We start from the raw sequence: 22,194 nt of genomic DNA on the forward strand, positions 1-22,194 counted from the left end.
CACTTTGGAGGAATGGAACCTGCTTCACGGCGATCCGTGACCTTCAGGTAGAAGGGCTTTAAGATCAATCTTTTGCCCTCCGTTTTGTATGCGTCTTCTCGTTCCACAGCCCTGCCGAACGGGAGGTGACTTTTGGCTGGCTGGTCGTGGTTTGCTGGCGAGAAGGTCACTTTGCTGCACTGGCTGAATGGTTACAAACACGCGGCTATGAACACTTTGTCTTACTTTTGTCACTTTCCGTTTTACGGGGGGCGGCTTTATTTCCCGGTGTCCCGGCCGTTGTTCTGGTGTGCTATCGGACGGGCGTTTCACCGGCAGGTTAACGGCACTTGCGCTGCACGCAACCCGGACGAATGCTCGATGACGCGCACAAACGCAAAACCGCAAGTCGATCCGTTCGCGCAGCTTCTCGCCATGGCGGAAGCACTCCAACAAACGGCACACGATCGTCGGCCATCGCGCGCTTGAGCGTCGAGCCGAATGATCGCGTTCATCGGTTTTGATGGTGGGGAGATCGGGTTTTTGTTCAGGTAAGCACGAATACATTCGCGCGATCGCCCACGTGGGTGGTGGGCTTTGAGGGAAATGTCAGTTTGAATGCATTGGCGAATGGTTGAATTATTCAATAATCTCTCTGCAAATTCTAATGCCTATCAAGCGGAAGCAGTTAGACGTAAAGGATCAGAGAAAAATTGAAACAAAGGCATTAACGAAATTAATACCCAAGAAACAATCGTTCTTATTTTTCTACGAGTGGCTTTAGATACTATTATCTTAGGTTTCCAACATGCTCTACGTGCTACAGTGCACACATGAAAGTCTTTTAGCGCATAAACTCTATGCTTTCAAAAGCAACGTATTTCGAATAACAGTATTAAAATTTACATTATTATCTTTATTAAGGCCTCAATTTATTCGTAATTTAAAAAAGGATTCAATATCCTTCTGATGTGAATGTAGGCCAACACATTAAGTAAAGTTGTGTTTTTTTATTGTCATCAAACTTGTGATACAATTACTTGTCATACAAATTGTAAATTAAATTAAGAGTTTCATTGTCGTTATTTTTAAAAACAAGACTTCACATACTATACAGATTATATTTTATTTTCGTCAAGTTACACACAATTTTTGTTCACCCACAGCCGTCACCGCACACGAAATTTCACAGTCATCAACTTCTCCAATAATTCGTACAAAATCTTTTCTACCGGATACGAAAGTGGACACGATTTCTCGACAGTTTTGCCCGCCGTCATTTACAGCGTAATCCTGCTCTAGTAATTTTATATTTTCTATGCCTCTACATCGATACCATAGACAATAATAAATACGACCAACAGATCACCCCTGCGTGGTATTGCTATCAATCCCAACGTATACCTTGGCGCAGCGATGCCCTCCTTATTGGCCCATTTTCTGTTTCAATTTTTTGATAAACTCCTTCGCTTGCTTATCACCCTGGCGGTACTCGAGCGCGCGAAGACAATCGATATCTGGTGGAAGAGAACACGGTTGTTGAGAATTCAGTGAATCGTTCGTCGGCCTAAATTCCACGCCTTACTTACCCATGCGCTGCGGCCGAGTTAGGACAAGATGCTTCTGCTCGATTTTGCCCGTGTCTCCCGAAATGTCCGCGATGTCGTTGAAACTGAGGTAGCACTCGGCCAGGTACTGGTTCGACATACCGAACAGGTCCTTATCCTTGATGCTGAACATAATCACTGCGTTCGAAACAGCACGCTGCTCCGGTGTGAAGGTTCTGAGAAGAAACGGCAGCGACATAACGCAATTAGTACCAGTAGAAAGGATCAAACCGTTCCTCCCAGCGGCATAACTTACATCACAAACTTCTCATCAAACAGTGGGAACAGCGTTTTGCTCTGGCACTGTGTTTTTGGCTTTGCCACACCGACGAACCGTTCCTCGGGCAGAAAGTGGATGCGCACAAACGGATCGCACGATCCGTTACCGTCCATCGGCTTCAGGTTGCGGGCGTTCACGATCTCCAGCTCGAGCACGTTCTCCTTGAAGAAGCACTGCACCGTCAGCATGCCGTAGCCTGATGTCGAAGCATCGGTTTGGTTCTGCTCCTCTAGCCTATCTAAGTAATACTGATGGATGAGATCGGTCGTTTCGTACCCGTGCAGCTGCAGCAACCGCTCGATGTGGACGAGCGTGTCCTTGTCGGTCGCGTTTTCCGATTCACGGTTTTCCGCCGTCTTAAAGTTGGCCACCATCAGGTGGAGCGTATCGCGGAGGTTCGCGAAGAACGATGGCGGTCGTCGTTTCTGTAACACGTACATTAAATCATCAGTAATGGGTTCCGCACCACAGCAAACACATGCCATACTTACGTCCAAATTACTCTGGATAAGGTCGTACAGGATCGTCGTCAACTCGGCCCAGATAGCATCCAGGACCCGCTCAAAGTTTGTTTCGTTCAGTTCCGCGTGCAGCACGCTAAGCGATTCCTCCATGTACATCATCAACCGATCAAGCGAGTTCGAGTCCTGCTGCAGCAGTTCGGCACCCTCGACCAGGAATCGCCGCATCACCGGTACCATCTTGCGCGCCAGCTTCTCCACCAGATCCAGGATTTTGTTGCGCTCCGTATCGATCGCATTTTCCAGCACCGCTCTCAACGTTTCCTTGCAACGGTCAGCTTCGACGCTGCTCTGGACATCGCCCAGCTTGGTCACTATGTCGTCCACTCCGAGTTCCGCGGCGAACGGTTTAAGGCTCTGCCGGATGTAATCGATGTTGTTGATGGCAAGGCACCACTCCGTCGTTACCTCGAACTTTTTCTCGTACACGTTCTCTACCACGCCAAGGTTCTCCACACGCGCAGACATACGATCCGCGTAAAACACGCAACACCGACAAATGTCCTGAAAGATTGATGAGTAATTGTATCATATAAATCGAATTGAAACCTCCAAAGCAGTACGTTTCTGGCCGGTACTCACGTCCACGATTTTGGCCACAAAAATGTACGCTCCCTCGACGTCTGGCCAAGCCAACTGCTGCCAGAAGATTTTGATCTGATAGAAAATGGCCAGCGTGTCGACAGCCGAGGACGAATACTTGACCGTCACGTCCTCCGGTTGCAGCTTATCGAGCTCGATCGCCTTTTGGATGCGCGTTAGAGCCTTATACACGGCAATGTCCAGCCAGTGGGTAACGCCGATCGTGAACCACCGATGGTACTCGTCGATGGCAAAGTTGTTCTCGCCAGGACTAAGCGCAGTTCCGAGCGTGCAGAAGCGTTTCAGTACCAGGTACAGCTCAAACAGCGTCGTGCCCATGTTGATATCCTCGTACTCGATAAAACCACTATCTCCACCGCGGCGTGATGTCGTTTCGGGAAGATCGATACGCTTCAGCTTTCGGCAGATATCCTCCACCGTCGGTTTGATGAGCTCCGCCAGCTTCAACTCGTACGTAATGTACAGTTCCTTGGTGTATGAAAAATGCATAATTCTACAAAAAAACGAAAAAAACATCGCATTAAATCACACGAAACCGGCCGTTTTCTCACAGTCACTCTTACTCTTGAAAGGTTTTGTCGTAGTATTCGATCGATTTTTGAATATCCGACCGTACGAGCTGAATGATTTTGATCAAGTTCTGCAGTCGATCCTCGTCCGAACCGGATTGCAAAAAGTGTCCCTCCTTGATGCTACCGAACCAATCTTCCGCCCCAGAAACGACGGCACTGGCAAGCGCCTCACGGATGTCCCAGTTCGGTTCGTTGTCGTTCGCTCGCCGGATCCATCCGTACGTCTGCACCGGAAACAGATCCGTGCCCTCTGGTGGCTCGAGAAGAGCGACCTTAGCGATAATGTTCAGCACTCCCTGTAGTGTTTTAATAATCGACTTATCGCTCGTGTTTTTCTTGCGCAGTTTGCGAATTGCCGAGAAGCACGACGGCAACAGTTTCTTAGTGGCCTCCCAGAAGGTCTTCAGCTCGTCCTCCGACACCGAGAGGGTTTGGATCGGGCGGACTAGCTTTTCCAGCAGCGTGTCAAACAACACGAACGACAGCGGATGATCCTGATGGATCGTGGCGAAGACGGACCACTGAATAAAGGCTTCCGTCGTCGAGGAGAGACCGCTCTGGGCCGAATGTTGCGTTAGGACAGCATCGCCCTGGATCGTAAACTTGCCGGACCACCAGTACGGTGCCACCTTCGACGATTCCAGCTCGTGCAGCAGCAAAATGCGCAACAAATGTCTATGTTCCTGAGCCGCTACTTGGCTGTTTTTCTCCGAGCTAAAGTTCAGTCTAATGCGTATCGTACCCTGACGACGTAGCTTGTTCTTCTTGTCCAGATTGTACCACATCAGCATCCCGGACGCTGGTATGGACTGGGGAAGAAGGAGAACAAACATTACTCAAAAATGCTCCCGTTCTATATCGATTCAAAAGTCAAGATCGACCAAGTGGACTTACCTTAAGTGGAATACTCGCACGACCGATCAGTTCATTGTCGTGCTTTCCAGTGGAAGCAGTTTGTGCGATCTCCTTCATGAGTTTCCGCAGTCCACGCACGCCCTTAACCTCAAACAACTTGTTCATCTTCTCCTTTACCGTTTCTGCTGGATCGAAGTCCCACACCTCCACAATAAGGTTAGCATCGTTCGCATCTTCTGCGATTGGCCTGTGTACAAGAAAAACAGTAGTACAATAAATGTATACAAATTCACATTATGAGATTATGTAGATTTCAACAGATATCTAATTACGACACCCAAGCGAAGTATTGACGATCACGTCACACATTAGAATCTTCATAACTTGATTCTTCATTAACTTTTCCCTTCAGTTCTTTACTATTTTTGGTGATAAATTGTTGCAATATAGGGATCCAGTATTCTGGAACTTCCTGCACGCAACACTGCTTCAGAAAACCTCACCACAACCGCAAACAGTAATTGAACAATTTGTCCAATAATATATGATGGAAGGAAACAATTTGTAAAACCACCATAATTTATTAACACCTAATGGCGAATTCAAAACCATGCCTACTTTGTTACAGGAATGCAGAATAACAGTGACACATTGGCACTGGCACTGAGGGAAAATTACCAACACAATGCATCAAATTTTCCGCAATAATATTGCAACTGGCATTGCTGAATCTACCATTTCCACCCCAATCCAACCCCAATCCAATCATACCATTTCTACCAATCAACCCCAATCCAACGCCATCCCACCTGTGCGCCATTGTTCTTCCACGTAAATATGAACGTCCAGTGCATCCAATGCCACTTTACTCCTTTCACTCACCGAATGACCGGGTTCTTGGAGCGAGGAACCGTTCGGGTGATACTTACAGTGAAAAATGTTCCTCCCACGTTGGGTTCAGCGTTCCCGCCTTGACGGAGGTGTTGTAGCGATGGTTCGGATTGGACGCAATGTACATCGTCACGAACGGATCGGACAGCCCGTTCGAGTCCTTCGGTTCCAGGTCCTTCGCCTCGACAATCTCGACGTTCAGCCGAATTTCGGGCGCTTCCTTGTTGCGCGCGATCTGCATGATTTCGTTGTGCTTCTCGTCCGACATCTTAAATGCTTCCTGCACGTACGGGATCAGCACGTCCATGTTGAGCTCCTCATCGTCGCAGCCCACATTGTGAATGCTCTCGAACAAGATCTCTTCGTACAGCTCCTCAATCTAAGCCCACACCAGTACGCGCGAGGATTATAAAACAAAAAACGGTTGATCAGAAATCGTCGAGAACTAACACATCCGCCCAGAGAACGAAACACAATTTTATTACGGTCATCGAATGGACGATCATGCTGGCTTGGTGGTCGATTTCTTCCTTGCGAACTCCACGAAATGGATGATAAGGAACTCGACCTGGTCGATTCACGAGGCCAACCGTTGTGGAATTGTCGTAAGGATGTTCCGACGGTCGCCTAACGGAGGACGTTGTTCCGTAGTCACGCTCGAGCCGCTGCTGAGTTGCCGAGGTCTTGGCTCGTCGATCGAGCGAACGAAAGGATTTTGTCAACCGGAGTGTACCGAACTTTAGGTTAAACCGTTTGTTCCCACTCAAGCCACCACCGTTGAGAAGCCGCGGTAACGAGTAAGTACTCATGGTTTTAGGTCGATATCGGAAAAGCCTGCTCGATGGAGTGAACCGGGACTTTCCCGAGAGTTTAGCACACACAAAAAAACACACACACACACCGAACGGAACACGATCGATCGGTTACATAAAACTCCAAGCTTCCTTGCACACAGTGGCCGAACGTTTAGCTTAACAAAATCACGGCCATTACCCAGGACAACAAGGCTACGATCGTCGTTTAACAATCAACAAAACCGATCGGGCGCGTGTTTCACATGTCTCAAAGGATTGTTGTCGTTTAAAGGTGTTCGCTTTGGACTTTGCGCACCAACAGAAGGGATCCACACAACGCGAAAAAGATCCACGCGCTTTTCCGACGAAGACGGCACTTTAATGGCACTGCTCACCGCCCCAAGATCAACCGAGAGTTCACCCAAGAAAACCCCACTTTCCCAAACACCTGCACCCCGCCCGCTTCGTACCGGGTTTCCAATCCCTCGGGCCAGCCGGGGACCGCGAAATTTGAGTATTTTATTTTTACATTCACTCTATTCTAGCGCAAGCCGCGAAATGATTCGTTCTATTTTCATAACACCGTTGCAGAACATCGCCGATATATTATTGAACCCCTGGCTGGGACTACTGACTACTTCTGGTGGCGGCGGTTTAGTTGGTTTCGCGATGCACTCTCGATTCTTCCGTTAATAACTACTCAATCATTGGTTGATGTCGGTGGAAAGCTTATGGTACTATTTCGGTAGGGATCGTTGCACAAATGCTGCTGCTGGCTTTTCGTTGATCGCCGTGTGACGCCGCTTTCGTGGTTAGATATCTCGATCGGTAGATCCTGTAGCCACGGCGGAGAAACCGATCCTATCCACTTGCACAGCCACCAGCAACCGGACTAAGCTAATTTAAACCCCCGTTTGCCTTGCCGACGGAAACAGAACGGGAAACACGGACGAACACTCAGCACGGACGACCGACTTTCCCGGTCTGCGGCAGGAACGGAAAAACAGCGCCATACCGATGCGCACCGTCGCCTGGGGAGATCCTCGTCGAGTAGAGGAAAAACAAAAAGGAAAATGCCGACGGAAGCGAACTGTCGAGCGCGCGAGCGTGAACAGGATGACTACACGCGAAAGCGACGGAGGATATGGGAAAACGAAAAAAAAAACGTTGTACAAACACGCGAAAAAGGAAAGACAACACCACGCACATTTCCGAACGGATGCGCGGATTCGATTCGTCATTGACGAAGATATAAATAAGAACGCAGCTGACCTGCGCGGAAAAATCACCCTACCACCAAGCCGGCCCCAAAACCTGGTTAACCGATCAGACCGCAGGCCGAAAGGGACCGTGTCTCGAGATCCTGCCAAGCGGCGATGGTTTGGAACCGTGGCTTAGCCTGGGCCAACGGTAGAGTAGGTTATGTTGGAGTAGGTTATGCACAGCCGCTGGTTTGTCTAAAGACCAAACGACTGATCTGGCCATTGAGTTTGCTTTATAGAGAGAGAGAGACAAAAAGAATGCTCCAGGGACATTCGTAAACTAAACACCGAAAGCCATTGCGAGGCGATCGATTGCTTACTTTCTAAACATTGCATCAAATTAACATCCGATGGTGCAAATGCATTCGGAATGATTTATTTACCCGTTCAAAACCGATGATCGTTAATGCAAGAATGCAAATAAATAACGTTCACGCATGAGCTCGTCGAAACGATCCACAGCTTCCTAGAGGTTCACTTTTCAAAATTTCATAATTCCAAGCATAGAGCATAAGTGAATTTCCAAGTCCCAGCCCCACAGTTCATTAACAGTTCATTAACAATTCTGTTAGCTTAACTATGACGAACCAACCATTAGATCCTAATGATGCTATTGCCGAAAGATAACCTAAAACCTCGCTATTGCTGCACAAGGCGACCGTCAGAGGACCTTGTGAAAATATCAAGGTTAATTTAGTGATCATTCTGCCAAAAAGGGAACGCACCAGCAACGGAGCGCCAGCTCGAGCATATGCTTCAAGAGCACGTGCTCGTATTTATAGCTCGACCGACTTAGCTGTTACGTTCCACACACCGAGGAAATCTGACCACCGAAACGTTCATTAATGTCTGCTCGAATGCTGAACTACGCCGACGTCCATTCAATGACCATTCGTAACAACCGACCGGCTAATTAATTTATGTCCCTTCGACGAGTGACATGTCGCTACTTACGTTCCATCCAAACACATCCTCGATGAACAGGGCCTGCTTTTCCTGCTGGTCCTCGGAATCGCTTTCGTCCAGCAGGGTTTCGTTCCCACTGTCGTCCGCTTCGGCAACGGGTGGAAGCGTGGAAGACGCCGGTTGCGGTTCATCTTCCGCTTCGTTTTCGTCCGGGAACGGTTCCAGCCGGGCCTGGACGCTTTCATCGTGTTGGATGGACTTTTGGCGCAAGATTGAGCCAAACTTCTCGAAGAAACCACCATCGAGCTCTTGAATTCTACGTCGGGATTGGGAAAAGGAGAAAGAAATTTGCATTATGCATCGTCATGCCCATGTTAATTGTTATTGGAAAGAGAACGATGTAAAACAATTTGAATGCAATGTACCTGTAAAAGAACTTCCATTTAAACGCAGTGTTAAATACTCGTTTCTTTCAATGTGACCCACGGATACGCCAACGATACGGCTCAGAAGCTTTATTACACATTATTGGATGATTAAACAGTTCAGCTTACATTTACAATTATTACTTAATTCTAGCAATGGAAATTTCTTGTCCAATCAAATGGAAGACGTATAATGGAGTTTTCCGTTTCGGAGTGCGCGTGACGCTATAATGCCGCTGTATTTGTCGTATCGATAAGCTGACTAGTAGCATCTACCTAGTGTCTAATTATTGCGCCATGTGGTTTACTGTAGATTTCCGTAGCAGAGATACTTGATATAGACATACTCGTCGATGCCGTGACGTGAGCCTTCACGCCCAATTCCCGACTCCTTAATGCCTCCAAAAGCGGCCTCGGTGGCCGAAATGAGTCCTTCGTTGATGCCGATCATACCCGTTTCTAGCTTTTGTGCCACCCGGAACACCTGGTTCAGGTCGTTCGAGAAGAAATATCCGGCCAACCCACGTCGTGTGCCATTTGCAATGGCTAGTGCTTCAGCTTCAGTTTTAAAGCGCACCACCGACACAACAGGACCAAACACCTCCTCGTTGTACAGCAGGGTGTTATCTCGTAGATTCGTTACTACCGTGGGTTCATAGTAGAGTGGGCCAAGATCCGGTAATGCACGCCCACCACAGCGAACTGTGGCTCCTTTCTCCTTTGCATCCTTCACAAAGCGCTCGACCTTGCTCAGCTGCGCCTGGTTAATGAGAGGCCCGATCTGAATGCCTTCCCGGCTACCATCACCGATGGCAAGCTTCCCGATGCGCTCGATTAGCTTCTCCACGAACTCATCGTGCACCTCATCCTGGATCAGGAACCGATTGGCGGAAATGCACGTCTGCCCGCAGTTGCGGAACTTGGAGTTCATGGCACCGGTCAGCGCTTTTTCCATATCGGCCGATTTGAATACGATAAACGGCGCATTGCCACCGAGTTCCAGTCCGATACGCTTGACACCGTCCGCGCACTGCCGGTACAGCAGCTTCCCGACCTCGGTCGAGCCAGTAAACGAGATGGCCGCCACTTTATCGCTACCACAGAGCAGCTGACCAATTTCGGCTGCGTGCGTTCGGCTGCTGGTTATCACGTTGATAACACCTTTCGGGAAGCCAGCCTCCTCGGCCAGCCGGGCCAGAGCAAGAGCGGTCAGCGGAGTATCTTCGGCCGGTTTGATAACGACCGTACAGCCGGCTGCAATGGCAGCGGCCGCTTTACGCGTGATCATCGCATGCGGAAAGTTCCAGGGCGTGATGAGCCCGGCCACACCGACTGGGTTGCGTGTTAGCATAATTTGTCGGTTGGCCACAGGTGAAGGAACGATTTCACCGTAAATGCGACGTGCTTCTTCGGCGAACCATTCGACGAAGGAGTTGCCGTACGCGACCTCACCGAGGGATTCCACCAGGGGTTTGCCCGATTCCGCCGTCATGATGCTAGCGATCTCTTGGCGATTCTTTTCCATTAGTGCGTGCCAGTTCTGTAAAAAAAACACACACCCAAACAATCATATCACTCTAGCGTGTCGTCTATCGGTAGGGCACAGCAGCAGATCGCTTAATTGAAGTTAATAATCTTCAATTGATCAAACCTTTAGCAGGGCCGCTCGCTCCTTGGCGGTGCTGTTGTGCCAGCTTTTTTCGTAAAATGCCTCGTGTGCCGCATCGATGGCCTGCTGCACGTCGTCACGGGTCATATCCGGTACCACTCCCAGCACCTCACCATTGGCTGGATTTTGCACCTCAAACGTGGCCCCCGTACGGGCCCCAACCCAGCGTCCATTCACGTACGCCTGGCTCTGCTTTAGCGGATTAGTATGCATCGTTCTCGCAGCAATCGAACTTAACCGTGATCCGGTACTGTACCACTTGCCTGAATGGCGCACCAGCAACACTGAACGAAACATTATCGCGACCGGCACGGCGAGTCGTGAAACCGAAGGTTATCTAACCGTATTATTTGGCGACCGATAACGAAAACAAAGTACGCCAATATTGACGATTGCAGGAGCGCCCCGGGTCGGTTTGTGCGGATTGTCAATCAACGATTTTTTCTCGAGTTCGCTGCTCGCTCACGCAATCAGGGATGATCAACCAATCGACAAACGTGTGAGGTGTTTACTTTCATACACTATTTGTCATAGAACGAACGAAAATGTGCATTATGACTCACGGGTTCAGAAATAATATGAAATACACCAAATACACATTCGTTTGTTTCCGAAAACATTCAAACACGCAAAATTAGGTTGCGCAACTCTGAACGACGAACGAAAATCAAAACAAAACACACAAACAATAACAACAAACTCACAGCAAACTCACAGCACTGCGATTTATTTTTCCGGCAGTGTATATATAGCACGGTTGAAAAGTTAAAGCGAGATTTGAATCACTTCGTTTCGAAGAGAGTACAGTAAGTTTACCATTAACCGATACAAATAGTTTGTATTTGAACAAATAAATTATGTGTTAATGAATGAAAATCAACAATTACAAATTCATCAAAGAACGTTTAACTCAACTCGTTACCCTGTAATAGAAGCGTAATTAAATAGACTGTCATGATACTATCTATGTCTGATAAAACGGTAACGATGCTAGTTTTTATACAGCAAGCATCGCACTTTCCGCTCCATCTCGATAAGATCACATTTGCAGGTATTTTACTGCGCTAGTCCATCAACAGATGAAAGCACATAGCACAAACACAAGTTGGCTTACATATGGACTGGGTTATCACCTGATCTCGACTTTGAACTTGCGACTGCTTTGTACGCCTATCAATTGAAACGATCAATCTCTACTAAGATCGTTGTTCCGGCGTAAGGTGAATTTACGGAAAGGATCAATTTACTTGGCGATCAATCTACTACGAGCTTCTCTTTCTTGCCTTTACAAGCAAATTATGACTTAACCGTAAATGATGTAATGTCTATGTGATGCATTCAAAATTGGAAATTTGAATGCAATCACTGTCACATGGAAAAACGTTGCACTGCGCATGCCTTTTGAACAAGATGCAACGATGACACACCGCCCAATCTGAACACAGTTTGATTTATTGGGAGAAGAAACGTGTTATCGTTATACGAACATTATTTGATGAACATTTTCGTACACGAGCCAATCAAACAACAATATAGGCTAACTTTCGCGATAAAAGTTATAAGGATTTATACAGAAATTCTTCATTGCTTGTATAAACATTAGTCAGAGATTTCGCACTGTATTGCATTTTGTGACAATTTTCTCGTTCATCCATCCTGTTTCGCGACTGAGATGTTAATTGAAAACTGGCACAAATATATTTATCACCTCCAACACTATACGTACGTGGATTGAGTCGCGGTCGGTGGTTTCTGTTTTTCCTCCTGAATCTTGTCGTAGAAACCTTTCCACATCGCTTCCTCGTCCATCTTGATGCCGTCGAGAATCGATGCACACTGAGAACACTTGCTATGAAATAGCTGCACGTTACCCCACACAAACGTTTTTGTACGACGTTTATAGGCCTGTGGCGCCAAGAAATATGTGTTCTTGAAAATGCCGCACTAGAGTGGATTTCAATTTACAAGAATATGATTATTGGACACGTGGTTTAATTAATCGTCGCACAACTTTGAACATTTCCCACGGCGCTTTTTATCGATTTGTGACGGTTTTCAAACATAACCAACATTTTGCACAACGAAGAAATTGCATTAAATAATTATTTTTCAACACTGCATATAAATTTTGTTCAGCTTCCTGTGTTGAAGCATTTTAAAACGCTGCATTAAAACCTGCTGCCAACACCACACACCAGAAAGCTGTGTTTCGCAAAACCAACGCAATCGGTCTAACATTACACATGGCGACACGTTCAACCAGACAATGATTACAATTTTAAATTAGCAATACTGTAATCGAAAGGTGGCTAGAAATTAAAGTTGTACTAAGCCATCGTTAATATATACAGTTCGAACATTTCGTACATACAGTACGATTGTACATTTCTTTAATGTAATTTTTATGTTTTAAATGTCTCTTTTGCCTCAGCTAAGGTAAAGGTAAAAAAGATAGCAACAGTTTCAAAAAAGAATCTAGAACGAAAAACTTGCATGGGTAAAACAATATAAGGGGCCACTTTTTTATCTTCATTTTACGGAAAATGGTACCTAGTATTTCCAGGCGTCGGAAGCAACTAGAAACAATCTTGTATGTTGAAGAATGTGGCCATCGGCATCGAGTTACACTCCACCTACAACTGGCGACCTTCCGGCGCTGGGTGATGATTAAGATGCGAAAAGTGATCTCCAAAGCCGCAAGTGATCTACGTAATTACTAAGCCACATTGCAAAGAGCTGGCCCCCGCTAAGCACAGATTTACTCATCGCTAAACAATGCACCACAATAAATAGCGTGCTGCTTAGTAATGCTGCATGTTGATGGAAAAGGGTAATCGTAACGCAAGGGTGATGTCATTTGGGTTTGGGCGAGAAGCCAAAGCACAACCCAGCACAATGGTGGGCTTTTTGTGGGATGGCCAATAGCAACAACTAAAAAAACTCCCGGCAACCTCATCTCAATCGGCCTCTGTGTGTTACAAACGAGTGGATGAAAATATGGGCGCGAGGCAAACAAGGGCATGATCAGAATAGCGCGAAGCGTATCCGTTAGCATCACGTTATAGGAAGTGCCCCACCGGAAATGTTTGTGCTCACGTCTAGTGTCGAGTTCCTTCAGCGTTACCGTGCGTTTCGAGCTTTGCAACAAAGTTTCTGTCGATGATTCAATGATTCATCATCGTGGCGAGTTCCAAATATCTTCGACATTCGCCTACGTAGTATACACACCAACCGATCGGTAGTGGAATGGAGTTTTAGGATGCTGGATTTTAAATCATCCCAAATAAGGCGTCGTTGCAACGTGAGCTAGAATTAGCCCACATAACCCAACAAATACTCCATATAAAGATCAATAAAACACTCGCTCAATGCTGATTTTTTTTGCATATCGAGACAACTACTTCAAGTAACGAAGCTGCCATGATGGCATCCCAATAAAAGTCGGTCAGTTCATCTCTGCCTCGGCTCAGAAACGCATCCGCTATCAACTGCCCTCGGTCATGGAACATTGAAGTCACACTGCGCTTGATAAACATTTGCTTCGTTCGGTTCGTTGACTAAGCGATACCGTGCTGACTTATTGCAAGTCCTATTTGTGGCTTGATTCCGGCTACGAATGCAACACAACAGCATCCATTGACGTTCGTGAATGTAGCAACTAACCTTGCTGACCGAAACACTTACTCTACTATCAATCTTGCTAGAGCGCTGAGAGTCGATAACCAAAAATGTGTTCCAGATGTTTAAGACCATTCTCCGGATCAAGCAAATAAGTGAGTCATTAGTTCTCATAGTAGTTGATATTTTACAGAAAAAATCTTAAAGTTAAAGTGAAATATTTAGAGCATTTATGCCTGCTGCTAGCCAATCTGAATTCAAACCAGTTTGCAATTTTTATGATAGCAAGCTGGTGTGATGTTTCAGCTTTTTCCCATTCGCCACCTTTTTCGAGGATCTTTTTGAAAATTCGTGCAAAACTTGTGACTTCGTGCTCGAAAGCTGGTTTTTGCCCACGTTCGGGTAGGTGATTTGATTCTACACTGCCTGCACGTTTAGTTTGCATTTGTTTGTTTTTTCGATCCGCCACGAGAAGACATATCGAATCGCATCTCGAGCGTTTGCGCACTGATCGTTGGGGGCAATGTTCTTCTCGATCGCACACTGTCGCACACAGACGCCGAATAAACTGCTTGCTGCTGCCAAAAACGCGTTACAACCGTAAGCTGACGTAAGCGCATTTTAGCTGTTCGACAGTGCGACCTCTGAGTGCTTTTTAGTCGTTTTTTGGGGACAAGTTTTTATACACGAATCACGATGGTTACCTTTCATGCACCACACTTTCCCTGCTTTGGCACGTAGCTTAAGAGCACTTTAACACTACACGAAAGCGACAAACGTTGACTCACACGGTTGGCAACAAATTTCCTTCCGCTGTATCCGGTTTATGCACCTCTGACCCACCGTCGAGTGCACACAACCTTAGGCACTTAGGCGCTAATTTTCGACACCGACACGTCACGGCACAAAAGACTAACACACTTTACACGATCCCGGTTCGAGCCCGATCTTCTCCAACCAGTCAGCTGCTCACTCAACCGCTCTGTCGGATGCAGCAACGTCGAATGAAAACGCCGCTGGCCAGATGAGGGAAGCTAACTGAACGCGGTCGCATACACCAACACAGCGCCATCTGGGCTCAGGTTTTAAAAGCGCGCTCTATTCCGCCATACGATCGTTCGCCTGTACACGTTCCCACAAACGGGCGATCCAAACGTCTAGTGGCCCTTTGCACACAACGCCAACACGAGAAAGACCACTAAGACGCGATGGGGATATCCCCGGGTGGGTTTGCGAGCGGTTCAGCCGAGCGTTGCATGCGTAATGTTTAGATGCGCAATTGTATCGACAAGGCATTGTTTTGTTTACAAACGTACCGGCTTTCATGTGAACCGCATGTTGACGCAGGTAGCACTTTTGGACTGTCAAATCAGTACGCTGATCGTGACGTCCTGGTTCAGCGATGCGTCGAAGGGTTCTCCAAAATGTGTCGCTTAATGAACAATTCAGCTGCAAAGGTGCGTAGTCTGTGTTGTGATCGCAATTTGGAAAATACGGCGCCACCAAGGCGTCTAATGCAGGCGGTAATTTGGACTCACTTAAGAAAATTACCTGCCAGCAAAGGGCTTTTGCATGCCGCTTGAAGCCCATGCATAAAAGGTACACGCAATGAATTGTTAAAATATGAGCTTTACTGGAACGAAAATTCAACGATTCTCACGAGGTCATCCCGAGTCGACACAACCACGCGTCGTCCCGTGGGTCGTTTACAAAAGTGGCGTGGAAAAAAATATACTTTTCGAGGCTATTCTAACCAGTGGAAACACGCAGTATGCTGTCTCGCAAGGGTGAACGTGATCGTACGCAGGAAGCTTTCGAACGACCACGATACCATAAAGCATGGCGGACTGAACAAATGCGCGAGCATTTGTGGAACCGGTTTCTAATACTTTTATGGGTAATAGAGCTACTACACGGCTAGAAATGGGAAAAAATAAGGTTTAATTGTGCACCATCTAGACTATCATGCACATGAAAGGTGATCTGATTTGTAAGGCTTCATTACTGTCTGATAAGGCGCGTTAGGGTCTATCTTCCGTTTCCGGTACACCGGCGGGGCAACATCTTCGTATTTAGTCAAAATATATGCTAAACTATACATCAAAAGTGACAAATTTACATGGATTCTTAACTATGCCGTATAAAAAAACAAACAAACAAAAATAAAGGACACGATTCACTAACATACTACTGTGAGTTTAATTACACTGCCGTCTATATGCAATGCATGTTTGATGACGTTGGGATGCGGATTTTCCACAACACATGTCAGAAATGGTAATGCCGGCTTCATGTTGGCGCGTTTGAAAAGTCCACCTCAACCAAACCCCACCGATTCGCGTCACAACAGCTAATTATGCGGACAAGGTCGCTTTGCACGGTCGGTACCGAAGGGTCACGATGGAAGAGCGGAAAATCCACGCACGCGGAAACCGTGATCTCGGACCGGCAAGTTGCCTCCGTGTTGGTGATCACAAAATAGTGGCGAACGGTTGCCAAAGAGAAGGGAAAGCATTAATGACGTCACACTACACGCTAGTAGTTACAGTATAGTGCAGATGGTAGGTGGATAGATTGATTTTGAATCATTTATCTTGGCTCCTCCGATGAAACGGGCATGCACTAGATCACCTCAAGTGTTACCGGAAGACCTACCAGTGACGGGCGAAAAGAAACACGATAAATAATGCACTCGAGATGCAAATTATTTGATGGATACGTAAGCAAACAACAGTACAATGATGTCAGTAAGAATTTATAAAACCACGTTTTGTAGTTTAAAAAATGCTTTTAGGCGAAGAAGAAAGTGAAAGGTCAAGGAAATTATACATGTAGATTTTTTTTCCGGCATTAGACAGTAGCACCGCAAAGTAAAATTGTAAAAAATCGCAAACATAATCCTATTAAATCTTGAAATTCCCCACAAAAAGCTCCAACAGGGAGAGAATGTTATACCACACAGAAAGCAGATCACTCAACACACAACGGCGAAAAATTGCTGGGAAATTTCATCGGGATATTCTTGTAAATATACGATCCGGCTGGTGATTCTCTCGGATCATGCCACTTTTCTCCTTTCCACCATCAGAGTGCTACGCTATCTTCCTTTATCCGCCACATAATTTGGAAAACATGTATCTCTTTCACACTCAATTTTCCAAAAGGCCTGATGAACCGAGTCGGCATGCGATTCGGTTTGCAAACGTAAACAAAGAGTTCTGCCAGACGAAACAACGCAAGCAACCGCACGGTAGAAATTTTTTTCTTAGTTATCCAACATCAGAACTTTGTGCGCTGTGTATTTTTCGTGGATCTTTAATCCAGTTTTAAGCAAGTTAATTATGCGTAAAATAACACGACACATACCACGGACACGGACAACCAGGAAATGCGACAAAATAAAGGAATTCTTGCAGAACGACACGCATCGCTCACACTACATTCTAAATGCACACACTAAAAGCAAAAAAACGCCCACTCACCTGCGATCCTTTCCCTTAGGTTGCTTGTCCTGCGTCTTCGGGCGTAGTTTCCGCAACATGTTGAGACCGAAATACTTCTGCCAGGCACTCTCCTCCTCGTCGTCGTACTTGTACGTGAAGAAGCTGCCCCCACCACTCGTCTGGAAGGTGTTCGTCCTGCGGGAACGCCCGTTCCGTGCCGTACGTCCTGCTCCAGTCGATCTCCCAAACAACCGATCCGACCACTGCACTCGATCGCTGACCTTGGACGGTCCTTGTGAGTTGTTCTGCTGCTGCTGCTGTTGCTGTTGCTGGTGGCCGACCTCGTTGAGGCAGTTTTCACTTTTGCTCCACCGACTGGTTGTGCCCGCGCTTCGTTTAGCAATGCTGAGCAGATTCTGTATGCTTCCACTCCACCGACCGAACGTACTTGCCGCCGGTGGGGTTAATAAATTCGACTGCGTCGGTGCCGGAATTCGATCGTTTGGCCTATTTTTAGTGCGCCGGTTGGGCGATCCGACTGCTGCCGCTTTTCCGACGACGCCATTTTCCCCGGAACGCCTCGATCGTGACTCCTGCGAGCCATCTTCGGGGATGCTTCCGACCTTCGGCAGACTACCCGTGCTTCCACGGTACATGATGGAGTTGGCGTCGATAGCGTTCAGGATGGTCGAGCTACCGGCATCGAAGCTGCGTCTCTCGAACTGCTCCAGCTGATTGGCCACTTCGGAGTAGTAGCTAAGTGGCCGGGAATTTAGCTCGCACTCCTCACCGTCGTACTGCGATTCGGATGGCCAATTCTGGGTGCGATTGTGGAAGGATTGAAAAAGAAACACGTTGAAAACAAACTCACGATAATGGAAACCGACAGTCGCTCGACGGTGTAGTCCTTCGAGGGAAGCCAGCGTGCAGATCCGCTAGCGTGGACACGCGAACACTCTACCTTGAAGTGTGAGCTTACCTTGAAGTGTTCCGGTGGCATCGTTTGACGTTTGTTGTAGAATGGAGTGTACATTTTGTAGTTGAGTGGATTGCGCGCGTCACTGTTCATGCCAAGCACCAGACAGGAGGGTTGACTCGTCTGTTGGCAGGACCTTCGAAGGTCGGTTCTACTCTCGGTAACGCCATACCTTCTTCTCGGTACTGGCTGCTGCACGTTCTCATCTGTTTCCACCTCCGGAATGGTGCCAGTGATTCCGTTGGCAATTTGAACGTTTAGTGTCACGTTTCCGTAAGCTCCAGTTCTTCGTCTCACAGGTACCTTAGGTTTCATGCGTTCCGTCTCGCATTCGATCGAGTTCGGTATGGAAATGTCCGATTGGGCCCACGGTTTGGTGCAGTCTTGGGCATCGTTATAGCTTCCAGAGGCACAAATTTGCTCCATCGCTGCATCACGAAGGGTCGCAGCTGCGAAGAGGTTGTTTTTCCGGAACAGGGCCTGGGGTGCATGGTCAGCAAGGGAATTTCGACGATGGCGAATGGGATTGTGAGTGCGACGAAATGCCGGCAACGAAACCTCATCCGGCTCGTCATCAACATAGGGTATTTGGTTAATGATTAGGTTGGTCTGGTAGGTAGGATTCATTGGATGACAACAGCTAACACACAGTTCGGAGCTGGAAGTAAAACAAAGCGTGCTTATCTAAATTATCTCCGTGGTAGAGGATGAATATGTTTTTACAATATTAGAACTTGATCGTGCCTCTTAATTAGCCATCTCTTAATCACATTTTCAGCATTAAAAAAACACATATCATAATGCAGAATACTGACGATGGTCTACTTCAAGTATAATTCCAAAAGCATATTTTCGTTTGCCTAACTTATCTACCCCAAATGAATTTCTTTACCTTTTACCGACAGTAAAACGATTCTCTTCTGAGTAAAGTGGATTTAGAACGGAAATTTGTACCTTTTTAGTGATTCATCATTCTAAAACGCATCACTAAAGTGTAACAAGCATCGTTAATTTTCCGGTTGTGCCACATCAAGGACACAATAAAGCTTCTTATCACACTCCGGCCATGAACCGACCAAACGTTATACGATGCCTTTAGCAGCGATGCGTGAAATAACGACGACGAATGGCAACGTTTGAATGTGATTCATCATCTTAGACTACGATCACTATGCGGTGTGCGCTATTCTACTTCAACCCTATGCGTAAAATTGCACTTAAATAAACGGGATAAAAATACACGATCGGTCACTGATATGCGCACCAAAGTTGCCACTTTCTTCATGCTAATGGCAGGGGATTTTTCACAAATCAAAAAGCTCTATCAGCACAGTTTGCCCTGGGAATACCCCAGCTAACAAGGGGAAGTCTAACAAACTATGTTGCTTAACACTCACGCTAAAGGTCTTCTTCAATTTCTTCAGAAACCGACCTGTTTAACACTGCTCAGCGCAATAGAAACATTAAGTAAGAATTTGATATCCGCGTTCTTGTTGCCTTTTAGACGGCTCCCATTTTACGTAGTGTTCAATCATTTCAAACACCTCCACTCGATGGATTTGCCATGCCACAGAAATAACTAACACGGTGTTTTGCTTTCGCAACATCAACCCTTCGAATGAGGATCGGTTTTACTGAAATACTTCAAATATGCGCCCTCGGCAACGATACGCACGATCAACTTCCGTTACGGCTCGATGCCCTCTCAAACCTGTCGCTTCGACCGAATGTACTGCAGAACTGAGCATATGAGCATTTGGTGGTACTACCTCCAGCGCTCCAGGGCACATGGCCGATTGGAGAAGACATTTTCCAACAGCCCACAAAAGGGGTGAGACACCACCAGCATTATTTTTTCCGGTGTCGGCGTTCGAAGCCGGTGCCGTATCGAAACAGGTTAGCGATAAATAAAACCGCTCCAATGGCAAGGGACAAGTTCAATGGCAAACTCCGTGGTTTGGTAGTGGTGGGTGCGATGTAATTACTGTTTAGTTTTTAATAGCAGGAGAGAGTTCAACAACTTTCTTACTGTAAGGAAGGTGACTGTTTGATAGGGAGGAACGAGAGACAGAGAGAGAGGGCTGTTGAATCACCTATACAATTATTCATAGTTATTTTGTTCAATACAAGACCTTTTTAATGGTTTTCTCAGATGGAAAGCATAAAACCCTGCCCTTGAAGATTTTATGGGGTTTTTAAAAACCCTTTTGTAAGAAGTTGAATTTTATTTTATATTAAATGAGTAAAATAACTCAAAAAGATAACTTTATTTGTTGGAAACCCTTTAGTTCATGTTGCTCAAATTAATCCTCAAGGGTTCAAATAATTCATGTATGATTATCGTTGAACATTTTTTCGTCGAAGGAGTGTGGAGAAAGCCAACAAACGATCCGTTCTAATTCACTTTGAACATATATTCCAATCATTGAACCCTTTTTACTTGCCCTTGACTCTATATTTGTTATTCTATTATAAAACACCCACATCCACAATACACACAATTATACTTCTGAGCTCCACCTTCACGAGGGAGAAAAAGGGCCACCACGAAATGTTCTGCTCACCTGTTGCGATGAAAACCCATCCGATGGTTTTCGCTGTACGGCAACAAATCGTCACATTGCACCGATTTATCCTCAAACTGGCGTTCGTCCTCACCACCACCAACTCCAGGACCTTCCGCAACGTCTACCCCGCAACACGGTACCGTAGGACTTCTTTCCACCTTCGACCGCGCTCCAGCAAGCCGGCCCTTCAGCCAAGGTGGAGCGCTAATTTTACGCGACCCTTTTTTCTTCACTTTCACTCCATCCTGAACGATGGCGACGTCCAGCGTCGGTTGATTTGCACTTTTCATCGCGGAAAACTCACATTACCGTCGCTGTTTTAAGCCACTAAACCACACTCTAAAGCTGCCGAATGAGAAAAACAAAAACCTGCACTCAAAGGGACACGAGCAGGATGAGAAAATGGCACGCGGTTTTTTAGCAACCTGTCAGCTGTGAACGGGAAGAATCGATCCAAACTAGACGTGCGCAACGCTTACTACGATGGTTTCACTACTTTCGTGGCCCACTGCTGAAGATGCGTTGTGGAAAAGCCACCAATCGACACTGAGGACGCGATCGCAAAGACACACACCCACGCCCCATCAGATGCGCTACGGATGGGGTGCGTTTTTCCAATTAATTTCCCTGCTTCTTCACTCACGAACCGCGAGCGTTCCGGTACGTCTGGGGCCTGGGAAAAATGTGTCTTTATGTAACGCCACAGTCTGCATCGGGTGGCAGGGAAAAGACGAGAGACAAACCACCGAAGGTGGCTCATCACCGTGGACTAGAACAGCGCTAGCTAGCGCCAGTATAGAATGTGTGAGTCATCGGGTTTCTGGTCGGTTTCATGGGCACAGCGTGATCGATTGGAATGATGATAAAAAAAGGGTGGTTGGGAGTGGGGTTGGAAAATTCGCCACCACGAGAAATGGATCGATTTTCGTTGCCGTTTCGCTCGTTCCCGCCAATGTGCCGCCTGGCGTTCTGGGGGTTTGGAAAAGTTGGCATAGCACGCAATGGTACGCCGTGTCTTGAGTTTTCCCGTGTGGGAATTGGAATAGGTTTAGCGCAAGAAAATTGACGTACAAAGGCTACTACGTTTTGTCATCTTAACAAAATTTGGACAGGAACCAATGATTTCCATACATGGTGAACTCCCGACTGACCTTCATGATGACAGTTGCCAATTAATTAAAAATGAGTCAACAAGTGAGACACATCAGATTCGACTCATCGCAAGA

General features: G+C 46.6%; 2 protein-coding genes across 2 annotated transcripts; both read right to left on the bottom strand.

Moving 5' to 3' along the window:
* Positions 1-1,066: 1,066 nt before the first annotated feature.
* Positions 1,067-12,173, bottom strand: LOC128723460 (protein unc-13 homolog 4B). Its single transcript, XM_053817208.1, has 10 exons — positions 12,091-12,173; positions 8,319-8,586; positions 5,347-5,687; positions 4,457-4,664; positions 3,554-4,371; positions 2,970-3,483; positions 2,358-2,891; positions 1,843-2,291; positions 1,569-1,762; positions 1,067-1,496 (listed from the first exon to the last, which is right to left on the bottom strand). The coding sequence occupies exons 1-10, from the start codon at positions 12,171-12,173 to the stop codon at positions 1,405-1,407; spliced, it is 3,501 nt and encodes a 1,166-aa protein (XP_053673183.1). The 3' UTR covers positions 1,067-1,404.
* LOC128721081 (succinate-semialdehyde dehydrogenase [NADP(+)] GabD) lies at positions 8,790-10,661 on the bottom strand. The gene is made up of 2 exons (XM_053814795.1): positions 10,347-10,661; positions 8,790-10,235 (listed from the first exon to the last, which is right to left on the bottom strand). Exons 1-2 carry the CDS (start codon positions 10,659-10,661, stop codon positions 9,000-9,002), a joined length of 1,551 nt encoding a protein of 516 aa, XP_053670770.1. The 3' UTR covers positions 8,790-8,999.
* Positions 12,174-22,194: the final 10,021 nt, after the last annotated feature.

This window comes from Anopheles nili, chromosome 2 (genome assembly GCF_943737925.1).
Source record: "Anopheles nili chromosome 2, idAnoNiliSN_F5_01, whole genome shotgun sequence".
Lineage (NCBI taxonomy): Eukaryota > Metazoa > Arthropoda > Insecta > Diptera > Culicidae > Anopheles > Anopheles nili.